We start from the raw sequence: 18,543 nt of genomic DNA on the forward strand, positions 1-18,543 counted from the left end.
ACTCAAGGACAACACTCAGGCCTTGAGTTCAAGCCCCAGGACCAACACACACACACACACACACACACACGCATGCACACACACGTGATCAAGTTGAATACTTCTTAAACTTAACTCAACTTTTTAAAGTTTAAAGATAATACAATTAACCCAAAAGGTTTCATTGAAATCTTTAATTTATTTGGTAAATACACTAAGAAGTTCTTGTAGCTATGTCATCCTTCAAAAAAGTTTAAGATTCTAATTTAATAAAACTGATACATATTCAAGAATGATTTCACAGAGAGAACACAGGAGTTTTCCTTCTAATTTCAAAACAAGAGTATAAAGCAGTGATCTTTCAATTAACACACTTCCTTTTCTAGTGCACAGTCATCAATAGAATGGGAATCAATTTCCAGCTCTAAAATCCCAGAGGGCATTCAAGTTCCAATGTAGTTTTATTACTCAAATGATTGAACTCCCCATTCCTTTCCTTAAAAGAATTTGTGTTCCCTTACCTTTTATAAGGACAAACTAATAATCAGTCTTTATAACAATATTCTACTAAAAAACACATTGATATTTTTAAGATACTTGAAAGTAAAATAGTATTCATCTGTTTTAATTGAAAGTTGTTCTAAGTGCAAGATAGTATAAAAGAATGCACACCAAAAATGAAGTAATGACTTTCTTCAGGAATGAAAAGAGGGAAATGGAATTGGAGTTATAATTAAAATTTAGCTATAACTTTATTTTCTTGAAAAGAAAAAAAGCAAGTAGTAAATACAGCAAAATATTTGCATATATTAAACCTGGAAAAGGGGATAGCTGCTCGTTTTTACCATTTTGTTATAACTTAAATGTCTTTGGAAAAGCAAAACATAAATCCACTCACCTCCAACACCTCAGACTGTACACTAATATGACAACTCAACTAGCCACCAAAATTTCCTTGAATCCTAAATCCTAAAACTGAGATGTGGCTCAATGAGTAGAACAGAAAGACCTAAGTTCAAACCACTATACTTAAAAAGCAAAAAACTGCTGGGCGACAGTGGCTTATACCCGTAATCTTCTCAGGAGACTGAGATCTAAGAATCACAGTTTGAAGCCACCCCAAGCAGGAAAGTCCCTGAGACTTATCTTCAATAAACTACTCAAAAAAAGCCAAAAGTGGCACTGTGGCTCAAGTGGTAGAGTGCTAGCCTTGAACACAAAGTTGCTCAGACACAGAGCCCAGGCCCTGAGTTCAAGCCACAGGATCAACAGGAAAAAAAGCAAAAAAAAAATCTGGAATATTAAACCAATGTACACTAGAATGTGGCAGAGCCTCAAATAAAGTCAACTCTCTCAAAGAAAGAATATTCATTCTGGGAAACTTCTTGGTTTCAAATCTCACTGGATTGCTATTCAATTAGGTCTGAGATGATTAACTTTTAAGAACAGGGTAAAATCCATCAGAATCTTATAGAATAAACTTTTTATAACTACTATTATATTTGTATAATAATTTAAGAACTTACCTCCCACAATCGGAGAATATCTAGAAAACTAAATTCCCTTTTAAATCTGATTAATAGCCATCTGAAGCAAAAATACAGGTATCCAGAGTCTTGAGATTCTACAGAGAAGGGGTGGGGGGAAATGTGGCTTATTATTATGCTAATTAAGTCAAATCTTAGGTGATTAGAAGCCTATTAATTTCATTCTCTCAGTTCCAGGCAACAATACAAATATACAGGCAAACTTCCTTTAAATCTACCAAAAACAAATGAATAAAAAGCTGTGAGGCAGAATTAATATAGTTTGGTCTTAATACTTATGCTCTCTAGAACCTAACCAATAGCAGTAGAGCCTTTATGTCTTTAAAAGAGTTCTTACTTTAAAAGAGTTCTTTTTCTGTTTGTCCTCCAATTTGGTAGGTATAATTCACTAAACTTACCTAAGTAACTACAAAATCCACTGTCCAATAATCGAAGTAAGGTACTCAGCTGAATTAACTGAGTCTTCATGCCTTGCATTTGTTCTTCAAAGTTTTGATGCTTTAAGAAGAAATAATTGTTAACATAAAATACTTAATAAATATTTTTACGCTACTGATAATTAAAACATAATGTCTAAGGACATATGTTGGACTTCTACCACACTGGTTATATTTTTAAAAATAAAATACTTTAAAAGCTAAAACAACACTGAAAAAGAAATGGAAGAAAAAAAAATCCTTGGTCTTATATAAGTATTATTTTCTCCCTATATTCACTTGATTTAAAGAGGAATGCAAGAACATCAGCAGCAGATTGGTATATTATTTCTTATATAGCATAAAAGACTTGGTGAAAGGAATCCAGTTAGGAAAAAAAGCATTTGTCAAATTATTTCTATTGTTACTCTATTCCTTCAAATTATCATAGGAAACAAGATTAACTTTAACATGTATCTCATTTAAATAAGTAACTAATTACTTCTTATAGTTGATAAAAATATGGAATCTGTGAGGTCAAGTACATTTCCATACATACTAAAACATTACTTACATTGCACATTTTAATTCTCTCACAGGCCCAAAGGTCTGTGTGAATGTGTGAAAGAGTAACAAACTTAATATAGGGGCCAATATAGAAATTGAGCTGTCTTCTATTAAACTGTTTTGTGATGGAATATTTAAAACAATCCCTCTTCTTAGTACATTTTTTCATATGGAAAAGTTACATTTCACCAAAAAATATAATATATGTAAGATTGTAGTAGTCTTCTAGTTATTTTAAATGTACTAAAACATTTACAAATTCATCAGTATTAATTTTTCATATGACATCAATATATAGCTCACAGGGACAAAAGTTTCTTGGGGTTTTTTTAGAAGTCATTAAATATTAAGGTGCCCAGGAGGTCATGAAGTTTGAAAACTGCTGGGGTTTATTTACATGCTTAAACAGTCTTCAAACTTAAATATGTTAGTAGCAATACTTGAGTTAAGGGGCTTATCTACAATTAACTACCAAAACTAAACCAGAAGTGAGCCGTGGCTCAAGTGGGAGAGTGCTAGTCTTGAGCAGAAAAAGATCAGAAACAGTACCCAGGCCCTGAGTTCAAGCCCCAGGACAGGCACACACAAAAACAAAATTCACCAGGCGCCAGTCCTGGGGCTCAGGACTCAGGGCCTGAGCACTGTCCCTGGCTTCTTTTTAAGCTCAAGGCTAGCACTCTGCCACTTGAGCCACAGCGCCACTTCTGGCTTTTTCTATATATGTGGTGCTGAAGAATCAAACCCAGGGCTTCATGTATACAAGGCAAGCACTCTACCACTAGCCCATATTCCCAGCTCCCTCCAACTTCTTTTGTACACAAAAAAGACAGATTACGAAGTATGCATTACAATTGTTCAGAAAGTAATCTTTACATGACCTAGACACATGTATTTATATGCATGCATGCATGTGACTTCATATGCCTAAATAACTGAGCATGACAACATTGGTTTCATTTTATTTAAAACTATTATGAGAAATTAAAACTCCATATGTTCACATTAATTGGGGAATACCTGCTATACATGGAGGTTTAAGGAAATCAAAGATGCATGTGTTTGTTTTCTATAAAAATCTTTTGAGCCATCACATGGAAGGCAGCAGGAAAACTGATATACTAAAACAAAAGGCCAGGAGCTGGGAATATGGCCTCGTGGTAAAGTACTCGCCTCATATACATGAAGCCCTGAGTTCGATTCCTCAGCACCACATATACAGAAAAAGCCAGAAGTGGCACTGTGGCTCTAGTGGTAGAGTGCTAGCCTCAAGCAAAAAGAATCCAGGGACAGTGCTCAGGCCCTGAGTCCAAGCCCTAGGACTGACAAAAAAAAAAAAAACTGATATACTACAAATGAAACAAGGACATGATCTCTTTATCAAGGAACATATAAGCACTAGTAAAAATCAGAATAAAAAACCCACAAGGAAAGCAGATAAAAGTTATATGCAATCAGTTACTCTTATACAGACCTTTCTAACAAATGCATCAAGTTTCTAGAACACTTGGGAGCGAATTGAAACTAAGGTAAGCAAATCAATCACAAGGGTAAGGAGGGCTGGGAATATGGCCTAGTGGTAAAGTGCTCATCTCATATACATGAAGCTCTGGGTTAGATTCCTCAGCACCACATATATATAGAAAAAGCCGGAGGTGGTGCTGTGGCTCAAGTGGCAGAGTGCTAGCCTTGAGCAAAAAGAAGCCAGGGACAGTGCTCAGGCCCTGAGTTCAAGCCCCACGACTGGCAACAAAAACAAAAACAAACAAACAAAAGGGTAAGGAATGCAAACTATATTACCAGGTTACTGAAATTGGTCATTCTTCCAAATTATACTACTATGTTACTGCAATTGATAATCCTTCAAATAATCCAAAATCATTAATTTATGGCAAAAGAAAACCTCATTTAAACATTTGTTAACTGAATAGTAAAAGGATACTTTAAAACTATCGAATCTTATCAATACACATCTAAGAAGGAACTAAGAGAAGCGCGGATGAGTTCAAACTATAAGTATATAAACTTGAGGAAAATAAGTTGGAAAAACTGGAAGAGAAAAGAAAAATAGTCAAACAAGGAAGAAGAAAAGAAAAAAGTACAACATCCAAATTTTACATTGCTATTCCAGGAGAGCTGACTTAAATGCTAATTACTGAAGAGTATGTTAGATAATTGCGGATTCACTCTACCTTCTTGCAACTATCCAACATAAACATTTATCATCAATTTTATTAACATTATTTTGAAAAGAAATATATAGTGACATGTATGGTTAGACTTTTAGATTTCACACATTTATCTACTCCTATCCCTCAACCTTCTCTCTTTCTTACAAATTGCTTTAATTTTTTTTTTGGCCAGTCCTGGGCCTTGGACTCAGGGCCTGAGCACTGTCCCTGGCTTCCTTTTGCTCGAGGCTAGCACTCTGCCACTTGAGCCACAGCACCACTTCTGGCCGTTTTCTGTATATGTGGTGCTGGGGAATCGAACCCAGGGCCTCATGTATACGAGGCAAGCTCTCTTGCCACTAGGCCATATCCCCAGCCCCTGCTTTAATATTTTTTATACTTATCTCTGCTAATGCTCTCTCTGTTGTTATTCTAGAACTGTCTCAAAGATATATTGATATTAAAAATATTTTGTACTAATATGTACATAAAGGCAAAATTTAGCTCTAATAATCACATTCTTCTGGGAACAATGAATTGCAAAGAAAGTGTCAGTTAGAAATAGTGGAAAACATGCAGAAGAAAAAAATCAGTTACTTGACAAAATCCAAGATACTCAAAAAATACTGAAACTGACAAGTTCAACTACTTCACAAAACTGAATTCATATATTTTATGAGTATTCTGTATGAATATTTCTTCTGAAGTATTTAGTGACATTAAATCCTGATGATTTCTGCATTATAGACAATATTAACTACTTTTTATATTAAAAATAATTCCAAGATTCTCAAGCCTCTTGAAAGGCTAATAAAAGAAGTAACAAGCATGAAGTTATTTTTTAAAGGTCCATCATAGTTGACTAAATGCAAAAATAAATCTTTTATAAATAAGATTATACAACTAAAATTTCAAAATCAGCTCGGTTGATGAAAAAAATCCATTCTTACCATTTGTTCCATGTAAGCCGCAAAGCACCAAAAGGCATCTACTTCATTTTCCATCACATATAAAAGAGGGGAAAGTAAGTCACTCATTCCTTGCACATATCCTAAAAAGGAAGAAAATAACAAGTGTCTGAAAACTGAAGTTTCAAGTATCCTTTTAGTGACACTATTTCACTAAAACTTGTATACTCATTTTTTATTTCAAAACTAAAAGATATTGGTGTTTGTGAAGAAAGAAAAATAAAAAGAGGAGGTCAGGAAACCAGGTAAGAAAGATGAGTTAGTTTCAGATGATAACCAAGTGTATACTGCCAATGTCTTAGGATAGATATATACAATGAAGAGTAATATATAAAAATCTTGAGAAATGAGGAGTAAAGAAAGAACCTAGAAGAAAATCATATATAAATGAATATGCACTCAAAAGGAACTATCAACCATGAATTGTCCAAGATAAGAAAAAGGGGTTCACAAATGCTTTACAAACTGACTACTGATAAATGAAAAAACAGATATCACTAACAAAATTATGTAATACTTCTAAGGTGTAGCAATAGCCATGTCCTTCTTTCTTTTCTTACTCTCATTATACAACCAGTTCTAGCAACTGGGTTTATTCCAATCATTTTTTAGCTAAAGTTATTATTTAACTACCTTTCTTTTTATAGTGTTGTAATTTCTCAACCATTACCCTACACCCACAGATTAAAGGACAAACTGGAATCAGACTCCTGGCTTTAAAACAAATGAAAAGTGTTGCTATGCTTTCCAAGTGGATATATCATGCTTTTTTTTTTTTTATTTCTACTGTACTAAAAACTTAATGCTTTGTTTTGCAATTTATTTTCAAACATCAGTTCCTAGGCCAACACTTAGTCAAATCTGTTAACTTTTACACATGTTAAAATTTTTAATTTTGTTGGGAGGAGAGGGTGTCCATTCTGGGGCTTGAACTTAGGGCCAGGTGCTGTACCTGAGCTCTTTTTGCTCAAGGCTATTGTTCTACCACTTTGAGCCACAGCTCCATCTCCAGTTTTCTGGTGGTTAATTGGAGTTAAAAGTCTCACAGACTTTCCTGCCTCAGCGGCTTTAAACTGCAATCCTCAGATCTCAGCCTCTTGAACAGCTAGGATTACAGATGTGATCCAGCTAAATACACTTCCTGGTTTGTAACTTAGAAAGTCTGTAGAACAAACCATCTGTCATTTGCAGATCCAAAGCTCACATTTTTTTAATTTTAGTAATAGATCTTATTCAACTCAATACATACAGAATCTTATCAGTCCAACATGTAACCAATAAAATAATGTTAATAAAACATTTTTATTCAGTAAAATCTATGTGAACTGAATTTTGTTTTTCAGCACTGATGTTTGAATCTCAAACTTCAAGGCTTAGCCATGTGCCCATCACTGCAGTGAAACCATTTAGTGAGTTTCTGCTCTTATATTTAGAAGAAATAAGGGACAACTCTGCTAGCAAAAACATACAATAATATATAATATATATATATAATATATATGTATATCACTGTTTTGGAAATGTTTCTAAATGACCCTAGAAAACAGGTAAGCCAAATATTTCTTCAGGAATAAGTGAAGCTAAATTCACTATGAATCCTGCTCAATCTGCTATTGCTATGCTTTTCTATGTAGTCTTACTATGAAACTTTGTTATATCTACACTGAACGCTGTGGGAATATAAGCCTCCACTCATATAGCATAAAAGTATACCTGGGTTCCCATGGAAGACAAATAATACAATTTCAGACAAGAGTTATCAAGACATGCAGAGGAAAGACCAGAAAAAATGGCATGTGACAAGACAAAAAGCGTTTCCATAAACTTATGCACACAGTTTCTAAAAATAGCATATACTTGTCTAAAAAGACTAAGCTAGGAAGAAGACTAAATTCTTATGAACTTTCTGGCCCATCACTAACAGTGAAAACAATGACAAATACTAAATCAAAAACTGGAGGAACTCCAGTCTGAATTCAAAAAAGTGCAGAGGACTTTTCCTACTGGATCTGACTACATACATATAATCTATGAAGAAAATTTTCAAAGTGCTATTCAAAAAATCTGCAAAGCACTTTTCCTCTGGGGGGAGGGCTTCACTATTAAGTTATAAAGAATAAAATGTCTAAGAAACTAATTTAATCCTTTAAGGCTTCAGCTTTCATATGAGATCACTATTACATTCCTAAGGCACGTCTTAGCTGAAGCAAGTAGCCAAATTAATCCTCTTCTGGTAGCCTTTAAACTATTATATTTGATACATGATGTTCTTTGGGTATGTCATGAGTTGTGAGGGTACAATTATGCACTAATTATTTTTAATTAAAAAGATTAAAGTCATTTAAATTAGCATTCAGTAGTAATCAGATTATGTACTACAGCTGACTAGTGCAAATCTTAATCAGTACTACTACACTTTCTACAGTAGTTCCCTAAAATTATTTTCTTAGCAATTTTGTTTCAGTAGAGAGGTGTGAGAAATGAGCCCTTATGATCTTAATGTATACTTTCTTAGGCTGAAAAGAAAAACCACCTATGTACAAGTTAATTTTCCAGGTAACTAAAGCTTAGCCTTAGAGTATCAAACTGGAAGATAAGTGCCTTAGGAGTTAGAAATCATTTTTTATAAACTACAATTAGACACTCACCTGTCTTCCATACAGCATTCTGAGTATAATTTAAACTCTTACAGACTACTCAGAGTGATCAGTATGAACATATACTCTAAGAAAAGACATCTCCGTTGGGTGCTTCCTGAAGCATAATATCTTTACCCCCTAACTAAAAATTGTTCTGAAGTTTTTCTTTTTGGTTTTGATTTTTTTTTTAAATCTCCTCACTAACAGGGCAATGTAAATACTTGTACCCTTCTTTTGTGGGCTAAAAAGCAAAACAACTCAACAGTGTAAGACAGTAAATTAATTGCACAGGTTGCTCTACTATGAGTAAAGGACAAAAATGTGCTCCACTGCTTTTATAAAAACTATTTGGCTTCTCATAATTGGTGGAACCTTAACTATGTTTCAGATAAATGAAGTGCCTGAATAGAAAGACAAATGTGTAGATGAATGTATATGGTAAATCGCTGCATTCCTGTAAAAATGCACGACTGGTATGAATTCCTATCTCAATTATCATCTGAGAATGGTGCAATGTCTCCTGCTCCCAAAAACAACTGGCTTATGCTATACAACAATAGCAAATTAAAACAGCAATGGAGTGGCTGGGAATATGGCCTAGTGGTAGAGTGCTTGCCTCGTATACATGAAGCCCTGGGTTCGACTCCTCAGCACCACATATATAGAAAATGCCGGAAGTGGAGCTGTGACTCAAGTGGTAGAGTGCTAGCCTTGAGCAAAAAGAAGCCAGGGACAGTGCTCAGGCCCTGAGTCCAAGGCCCAAGACTAGCAAAAAACAAAACAATAAAAAAAAAAAGGTCAATGCTTAGAAACTTTGTTGGTCCTTTAAAAGAACACTGGTCGGGAGTCAGTATCTCACACCTGTAATTCTAGCTTCCAAAGAGGTTGAGATCTGAAGGATGGGGGAGGGGAGGGGAGGGGAGGGGAGGGGAGGGGAGGGGAGGGGAGGGGAGGGGAGGGGAGGGGAGGGGAGGGGAGGGGAGGGGAGGGGAGGGGAGGGGAGGGGAGGGGAGGGGAGGGGAGGGGAGGGAGGGGAGGGAGGGGAGGGGAGGGGAGGGAGGGAGGGAAGGGAAGGGAAGGGAAGGGAAGGGAAGGGAAGGGAAGGGAAGGGAAGGGAAAAAATGAGGGAGGGCTTAACAAGTTTGACAAGAAATGAATGCACTACCTTACATAAGTAACTAACTCCTCTGTACATCACATCTCCTTGAAAATAAGAAAAAAAATTTAATGGAGGATTGGCTCAAGTGAGAGAGCACTATCCATGAGCAAGCAAACTTAGTGAGCACAAGAGGAGAAGTAAAGAAGGGGAGGAAAGGAGAGAAGGTGATTACCTATTTAACCTAAATGGTTAATAAATCTAAATTCTAAAATATACACAAGTCTTTTCAAATTAAAGCTTAAGAGGATCACTTACCTAAATCAAAATCATACATACAATAGGTCATCAAAATGTCATGAAGTAAAATCAACCCTGGATTATCTTGACCTTCATAAAATTTGTTGGTTCGATCTGTTCTGTTAACATCTTTTTCTAAAAGAAGAAAATCACATATTTTAAAACCTTTAATAAAAATTCCTATAAAATTTATACCTTACAAATACAGAATTTATTTTCTTGTTATTAGTTTCACTTGTTGCCAGGCTTCACTTAGTGAAAGAGAAAAACCCATGAAAATCCACATCATATATGGAGTAAAATTTACATTTTGGAATGTTTTCAAAAACCAATCCATTTCCTCATGGGAAAATTGTTTTTAATATTTTCCAATTTTAATATAAACATAAAAACTTTCAAACTACATAATGGGAAATATTTTCTATGGGTTTTGAAAGTAACACTAAGTAATCATTCAAATTAGCAATAAAAATTAGTTTTAGTGAACATAATAGGTAGAAATACTTGAAACAAAACAAGAAAAGCCACTCTCCAACAAGCACGATTAAAGAACTGTTTCATTCCTAACTGCTTCATTCATTATAAGAAATACCAACTTCCTTGTCATAGTCCATAATCATATTTCCTTCCTTATTTTCATGTATATACTATTTAATTTTGATTCTATTAAAATCTACACTTTTATGACATAAAAAAAAGCAGACATGGGTGCAGGTAGCCCATGCTCATAATCCTAGCTACTCAGGAGGCTGAAACTTGAAGATGACAGTTCAAAGTCAACCTGTCCAGGAAATACAATGAGACTCTTATTTCCAATTAACTACCCAAAAAAAAGCCAGAAATGAAGCTGGGGCTCGAATGGAAGAATGTTAGCCTTGAGCAAAAAAGTTCAGGAACAGTACCCATTCCCTGAGTTCAAGCCCCAGGACCAGCACCCCACACACACACAAAAAAAAGCAGAAATGTTAACATCACCATAAATATCAAGTCATGTCAACAATTCAATTCACAAACACTGAAGCCTACTGCATGTATCTTGTTGTGAGAGAATACCAATATAAAAAAAACATCCTCCAAACAAGAATCCCTCAATAAATCAAAAAGAAATAACTTACACTCTAAATCATTAAGTCACTCTATAAACAATTCTGTTATAAAGCTATACCTAGCTGCTCCCTATTAAACTAAATAATTGAAAAACGTTCTGAAAACTCTTTATAAAAGGTGGGCACAGTAATGCACACCTCTAATCTACTAATGCAAGGGGTTCAGAAGTTTGAAGCCAGCCTGAGCTACATAGTTAGACCCTGTCTGGAAAAAACAAACAATAAGCAAACAAACAAAAAAAACCATAAAATTAAAGAAATGTCTCTCTCTCTCCCTCTTTCTTCTCTCCCTCTCCTCCCTCCCTCCATCCCCCGCCCCCCGCTTTTATTTTTTAAATCAAAAATGTATGTATAAACCAGCTGCTGATGACTCATGTTGGTAATCCTAACTAAGCCAAACAAGGCAGGAAATTCTGTGAGATTCATCTCCAATCAACTACCAAAAAAGCCCGAACTGAAACTATGGCTCACATGAGCCTTGAAGACAAAAGCTCAGGGACAGGGCCCAGGCCCTGAGTTCAAGACCCGGAACATAAAATTAAAAAAAACTATTGGCCACATTAATTATAGACAGTTTCAAATCAATCATTAGGTGTTTTTTTTACTGGCTACATTTCTTTTCTTTTCTTTCACGTAAAGTGTATTTATTTTTTTTTAAAAATACAAAATAAATGACAAGTCTGTCTTTATTTAGGCCTTTCCCTGTTCTCTGTCAGCAGGGTGGGCGCCCTTGCCTCGCAGGCCTCGCAGCCCTCGAGGCCGGGGCGGGGGTGGTGGGGCCCTTGGGGCTGCAGGGGCCCCCTCTCCATCTCCACCACAACCACCACCAAAACCACCCACCTCCCCGCGCCCAGCTGGCGGATCCGGGATGCCCTGGCTTGCACCTGCCAACGGGATGGGGGCCAGGGGCTGGGCTCTCTCTGCTCAGGTCCCCGGTCCAGTCCCGGTGTCCCACAGCCGCCGCCTGCCCTCACTGGAGCAGAGGGACACGGAGCTCAGCACAGGGACAGCACCAGGGCCGCCTGTGGGCCCCAGGGAGCCCGCAGGCGTAGGGTTCCTGGCTGACTTGAGAACGCGCTCCGTAAAGCAGCGCTGGCAAATGTAGCCCGTCCCACCGGAACCTCCCTAGGAAGGGAGCGCGCATCCAGCAAGCAGCTCCTCAGCCAGGGTGTGTGTGACCCACCAGCCAGGAGCTCCTGGGCGCTGATTCCCCGCTCACACCCCCCCCTGCACAGGCCCAGTCCCGCCAGCACCGCAGCTCACTGCATCCCCAGCTGCGGCCTGTCCTGTCCGGCCTCTATCACCGGCCTCATACTGGCTACATTTCTGAATAAGCAAAAACACCACCAAAACCATCATGCTATAAATAAATATGAAATTTCAACTAAAATGACAAAATAATTCATTTATAATTGTGGAAAAAGCAAATCCTTTTTTTTTTACTATGACAACCAAGAAAACTTTTATTAAAACAACCTTATTAAACAAACTTGTTCATGTATGTAATGCCTGATACATTGGGAAAGGAGGTAGGAAGGTCAAGTTCCAAAGCAGTTCTAGGCAAAAAGGAGGAAATGCTAGCAAATCGTTTTTATTAACTCAAGCACAATTTATACGGTCATGCCAGTACCAGTCTTTGTAGATATTTTATTTTTATGTTTTTTTAAAGTACAAAGCATTATGACATTTTATACATGTATACTTTGATCATATTCACTATCAGTCTTTCTTATTGCCCCACCTGCCCACTTTTTTCTTCCACATCCCTACTAGTTCCCTTTTCTTACTTAACTTAAACTTTCTTACTTAAACACAGTAAAACGTTGTCTACATCCCTATAAGCTCTTCAGTTATTTCTTCAAATACATAGTACTGATAAAACAGGCAGAAAACACAAAAGAAAACTTTTTTAGATAATATATAAATGTGTTATTTTATAAAGTATTTCTGGAAACAAACTGAATCCTCTCCATCTAATTTGCTATGGATACAAAAAAAAAAAAATTTAAGCCAAAAGAAAAACAACATCATGCTGACACCATTTCCTACTCCCTATCACTAACCTCAAGTGGGCACTTCATGCTGCCTAGCAGTCGTGCACTACTTCCCTAATCCATTCATTCTCCTGATTCATCTAACTAGTTTGTATCTTCTCTCTTTAAGCTCCATCTTTTCCTACATCCTAGATCTTGAAAAAGTGTTTTATGTACTCAAAGAACTTCCACATGTTCCCACTATTCTAATCAAATAACTAAAAGTGAATCCATATAGTTTCCTTTCTTTCCTTTTAGTAAAAGTCTCCAATGATCTCAGTACTCTTTGTAATGGTCAATCCAAGTCCTCCTCTTATTTTGCATCTTAATCACCTTTTCTTGATATATTTTTGTTACCTGTCTTTTAGTATACAAACTTTTGTGTTTTCTGACTTTCTGAGGGGTCTTTTCTCCGTTTCCTTTGCTGATTTCTCCATTCAGTACTTTTGGAAACTTAAGTACAAAGAGGAAGAGTTCTTGAACCACTTCTTTTCTTCTTTTCTGTTCTTTTTTTTTTTTTTTGGCCAGTCCTGGGCCTTGGACTCAGGGCCTGAGCACTGTCCCTGGCTTCTTCCCGCTCAAGGCTAGCACTCTGCCACTTGAGCCACAGCGCCCCTTCTGGCCGTTTTCTGTATATGTGGTGCTGGGGAATCGAACCTAGGGCCTCGTGTATCCAAGGCAGGCACTCTTGCCACTAGGCTATATCCCCAGCCCCAAAAGGTTTTTTTGTTTGTTTTTTTGGCCAGTCCTGGGCCTTGGACTCAGGGCCTGAGCACTGTCCCTGGCTTCTTTTTGCTCAAGGCTAGCACTCTGCCACTTGAGTCACAGCGCCACTTCTGGCCATTTTCTATATATGTGGTGCTGGGGAACTGAACCCAGGGCCTCATGTATACGCGGCAAGCGCTCTTGCCATTAGGCCATATCCCCAGCCCCGGACCACTTCTTTTCTAATGATAGTCCTTCCCTAGGAATTTTATCAAGCATCCTAATTCATAGCTTTACAGTCTCCAATCACATACATACTAATGATCCCTAAACTTATTTCAATCCCCTAAAATGTCCCGAAATTCCTTTATATCCACCCCCTACTGTACATATCAACCTGTGGACATCAAACGGCTAAAACTATAACTTAATGTCCAAAACTGAATTCCAAATACTCCCTTCCAAGCTTTTTTCTCTCATACTTTTTTCTACCTTAGCAAAACACTGCAACTCCATGTCTGCAGTTGCTCACCCTAAAAACCTTGTAATCCTTCCCTTGTCACTGACACTGATTAGATCAGTTAAATCTCCAAAATACATACAGAAATTAGTATAAGATCTCCAAGCCAATGCATTCCCCATTCTAATGCTATTCCAGCCACACTGAGCGTATTGCTCTTATTCAAACATACAACAGAGATTCTGAAGAGAAACAAGTCTAGACCTTGCTGTTTACCTCTTCACCTCTAAAACCCCTTCACCAGATAGCTGCATGGCTTTGTCCCCAGCATCTTCAAGTCTCTATTAGATCTCATTCACTCAACTGCTAGCCTCCTGGATCAGCAAAACATTATCTCTCACCTGGATTATAGCAAAAGACCCAAATGGTCTTTCTCCTTCCATCTCTGTCCTCCAACAGCTATTCTTCTGATAGCAACCAAAGAGATTTGTTAAAACAAAAATCAGATCATGTCACCATTCTGCTCAAAAACCTCTATCCACTGCCTTTTCATCTCATTCAGTACAAGTCTACAATAATCTGTATATAATGCTCTACCATTTCCTCTCTGACTTCATCTATTTCCATATTCTGCTTCAACTCATTTCAACCAGACTTGCCTACATGCTGTAGCTCAAGCATAAAAGGTCCTTGGGTGAAAACACTCCTAATACGTGCCATTCCTTTCTACAGATTATGTTTTTCACCTACATATCTGTATAGCTCACTTCTCCCTTTTCAAACCTGTTATTCAGAACAGGAATGTCAGATTAAAACTACACTATCACACAAATCCTCACTCTCCTCCCTACCTTATTTTTCTACTTAGCACTTAGCACTAACATACTTACTTATCAGGCTTACTATCTGTTCTTTCCCACAGGAATGGAAGATCCTTGAGGGCAAGAATTTTGCCTGTTTTGTTCACTCTTGAATCCCCAATGCCTAGAGGAAAGTCTAGTACATAACAGGCACTAAGTAAATATTTTATTAAATGAATGTATGAATGTTTAAAAATAACTAATTCAATTTAAAAAGATCCTTGATGATTCTAACATGCAGCCAAACTTAGAAAACAATGGAATAAACACTGAGATTCCCAGGCTTCCTTAAGAATCACCTTTACCTACTAGGTGACATCTGCTGTTCACGGATATTTCTAGTGATTAACACCCAAATTTGTATCTCCCATCAAACCACTCCAGATCATTCAATTAGGTATGTGATGTTCTATTTATATCAATTTAAGATGTGTATTTAAGATACTTTCATACATACATACCTAAGACCTAATTCAATTTCACCATGCCTCAATTTCTCTACCTCAAAAACTACTAAATGCCTAATTTTTCAACTCAAGAAAGTGAGTCTTCACCTTGGTATTATCCTACATCTAGCTAATACATTAGAAATTCTTATCACTTCTATCACCAAAATGAAACAAGAATCTGCCTCTCTACATCTCCATTATCGCCATCACTTGCTTGAACTTCTACTTCCTACTAACTAGACTCCTCATTCTTAATCTTATCTTGATATAATCCATTTCTACACAACAATCAAAAATAATCCTAAAATGTAAATAAAATACTGTTACTTGAAATGTTCCAATAATTTGTCATAATACTTAAAATCCAAAGGGGTGGAATTGGGCTAGGAATATGACCTAGTGGTAACGTGCTTGTCTCATATACATGAAGCCCTGGGTTCGATTCCTCAGCACCACGTATATAGAAAAAGCCAGAAGTGTCGCTGTGGCTCAATTGGCAGAGAGCTAGCCTTAAGCAAAAAGAAGCCAGGGGCAGTGCTCAGGCCCTGAGTTCAAGCCCCAGGACTGGCAAAAAACAAAACCAAACAAACAAAGGGGAGGAATTGATTGGAATATATTGTAATCATGCATAGAAATGTATCAATGAAATTGCCCTCTGTATAACTAATGTAAGCTATTTTTTTAAAAAGTAAAATTCAATTTCTAGCTATCATTGATAAGGCCTACAGCTTACTGTGTAGCTTTCCTTTTAATAAAACAAATGCTATGCCCCCAAAATCTTTAGTCATTACTACTACTGAATAAAGTATTATAGATAATGAATGCTTTAAGCTGAGCATCAGTGGCTTATACCTACCTATATTCCTAGCTACTCAAAAAGCTGAGACCTGAAGGATTGAGGTTCAAAGCCAGCCCAGGCAAGAAAGTCTGAGACTCCATCTCCAATTGACCAGCCAAATACTGGTCTAGAGGTATGGTTCAAGTGGTAGAGCAAGTGGTAGAGTGGTAGAGTGATGAAGAAAGCTGAGCATGTGAGGCCCTGAGTTCAAGCTCCAGTAAGGGAAAAAGAAAAGAAGGGGAGGAAGGGTAAGAATGCTTTAAAAACTAATTATATAGAAGAAAAAAATGAATTAAGGGGCTGGAAATGTAGCTTAGCGGTAGGGTCCTTGCCTTGCATGCATGAAGCCCTGGCTTCAAGTCCTCAGCATCACATAAACAGAAAAAGCCAGATGTGGCACTGTGGCTCAAGTGATAGAGTGTTAGCCATGAGCAAAAAGAAACCAGGGACAGTGCTCAGGCCTGAGTCCTAACCCCAAGACTGGTAAAAAAAAAAAAAGGAATTAGATAGATTAATTAATTAAACTGATTCAGTTAATCTAATTCTTAATTAAGAATTCAATCTAAGTATAAAGGAATCCAGCAGGGGAAAAAAGAGGGAGGAGGTAACAAGTTGAACAAGAAATGTACTCACTGCCTTACATATGAAACTGTAACCCTTCTGTTCTTCACTTTGACAATAAAGGAAAATATATATATATACACATATACATACATACATACATATATATATACATATATATGTGTGTATACACACACACACACACACACACACTCTCAAGAGGCTTAGATCTAACAATCACAGTGTGAAGCCAGCCTGGGCAAGAAAATCCATGAGACTCTTGTCTCTAAAAAGCTACACTGGTGTTGTGGCTCAATGGTAGGGTGCTAGCTTTGAGCAACAAAGCTGAGAGACAGTACTCAGGCCCTGAGTTCAAGCCCCAGGAATGGCAAAAAAAAAAAAAAAAATTTTTAGGTTACTTCATGCCACAAGACCCCCAATGTTTTGTTCTAACCAAAGAAAGAAGAGTTTATTCTGGCATAATTTACTTTGAGACAAAAAAATACTTTCAACCAAAAGCACAATTGCCAAAATGACCTTAACTCTTTAAAACGTCACTATTATATTGAGCTTTCTACATATAATTAAGAGAATTCTTTCTTTCATGGGAAAGTAAGCTAGTGATAACACGTCCCTCTATATTTATGACACCATAAATATTAAAATTCAAATACAATGTAAGAATTTCAAAAATAAGTTCTAATATTACCCCCAAATTACATAAAGAGGGTATAATAACACAGTCAAGACTCTGTATTTGGACAAGTCATTTACTGCTTCCATTTCCTTACTTGTAAAATAGAGTATATTAAATAAAACGTCATGTAGACATGTAAAGCAGTAACTATGTATCTTTCAATAATACCAACTTGATCATAGAGCCATATAATACAGTACTGAGTATCTGAAATAAAATCTAGTGGTTTAATGATAAAATTCTATCAAGCATTTTTTTCTTAGTAGTTATTCTCTAGTTAAAATTCTATTTTCAAATACAAAAGTGTTCTATTTAGGATTTATTTTAAATTTAAATGATAAAACACATGCATGTTGGAGAAGATCTTGAGGTATACACACCACAGCCTATTAACTGCAATTATCTATAGGTAGCAGAAGCAAAATTAATCCTATTTTCTAGTCTACTTACCAGCAGTTTTTAGTTTTTCTGTAAGAAACACAAATCACTTTCAAAGTAAAGAAGTAGTGAAAAAAAATTTAAATGAAATTAACTCAGGAAAATGAGATGCTTTCTAAAGTCCCATTATAGAAGCAAAAGTAAGTATCCCAGTACTAAAATACAATGACTAAGTTCACATGACTATTGCAAAAGGAATATCCAAGAACATAAATACACATTCTAATGTACTCCCAATTCTGAATTCTCTTCTGAACTTTAATATAGTTCTGTGTAATGAATTTAAGGTTAACCCTGCTTGCATTTCCAAAGTTCTTTAGAAAAGATTACCGATAAGACTTCTGTAATCTCTTAACCTTGAATTTCTCTTCTCTTGTTCCTCACTGACAGACTTCCACTGTAGTTTCATCCTGAAGTATTCATCACTATAGAAAACAATTAGCACCAAAAGAGCCATTTAATTTTTTAAACATTGCATAATTGAGTTTTTATATAAAGAACATTAAAAATTGTAATCAATAGTACATCAAAGTATTGATGATGATGCTGGAATGTTAATTTATAAACATATTAGTGATACGCTTGTAAGTGAATGAAATCAAAGGAAAAAATAACCTCCAATGATGTCATTAAATTTACATTATACTGTTGACCTACTAGAATAATTTTAGGGAAAAAAAACACCTCATTTCTTAAAATCATATCTAAATGTATTC

The 18,543-nt window shown here is 36.4% G+C and overlaps 1 protein-coding gene across 2 annotated transcripts in view; it reads right to left on the bottom strand.

Annotated features, from left to right (window-relative positions):
- Tbc1d15 (TBC1 domain family member 15) overlaps positions 1 to 18,543 on the bottom strand; it is a 57,051-nt gene that overhangs the window by 5,990 nt on the left and 32,518 nt on the right. For both annotated transcript variants that reach the window (XM_048359349.1, XM_048359341.1), the window contains 5 exons: positions 18,158 to 18,252; positions 9,699 to 9,815; positions 5,628 to 5,728; positions 1,925 to 2,024; positions 1,506 to 1,603 (listed from right to left, as the gene is read on the bottom strand). In XM_048359349.1, coding sequence (XP_048215306.1) covers positions 1,506 to 1,603; positions 1,925 to 2,024; positions 5,628 to 5,728; positions 9,699 to 9,815; positions 18,158 to 18,252 — 511 coding nt within the window. The remainder of the gene's footprint in view (positions 1 to 1,505; positions 1,604 to 1,924; positions 2,025 to 5,627; positions 5,729 to 9,698; positions 9,816 to 18,157; positions 18,253 to 18,543) is intronic.

This window comes from Perognathus longimembris, chromosome 1 (genome assembly GCF_023159225.1).
Source record: "Perognathus longimembris pacificus isolate PPM17 chromosome 1, ASM2315922v1, whole genome shotgun sequence".
Taxonomy (NCBI): domain Eukaryota; kingdom Metazoa; phylum Chordata; class Mammalia; order Rodentia; family Heteromyidae; genus Perognathus; species Perognathus longimembris.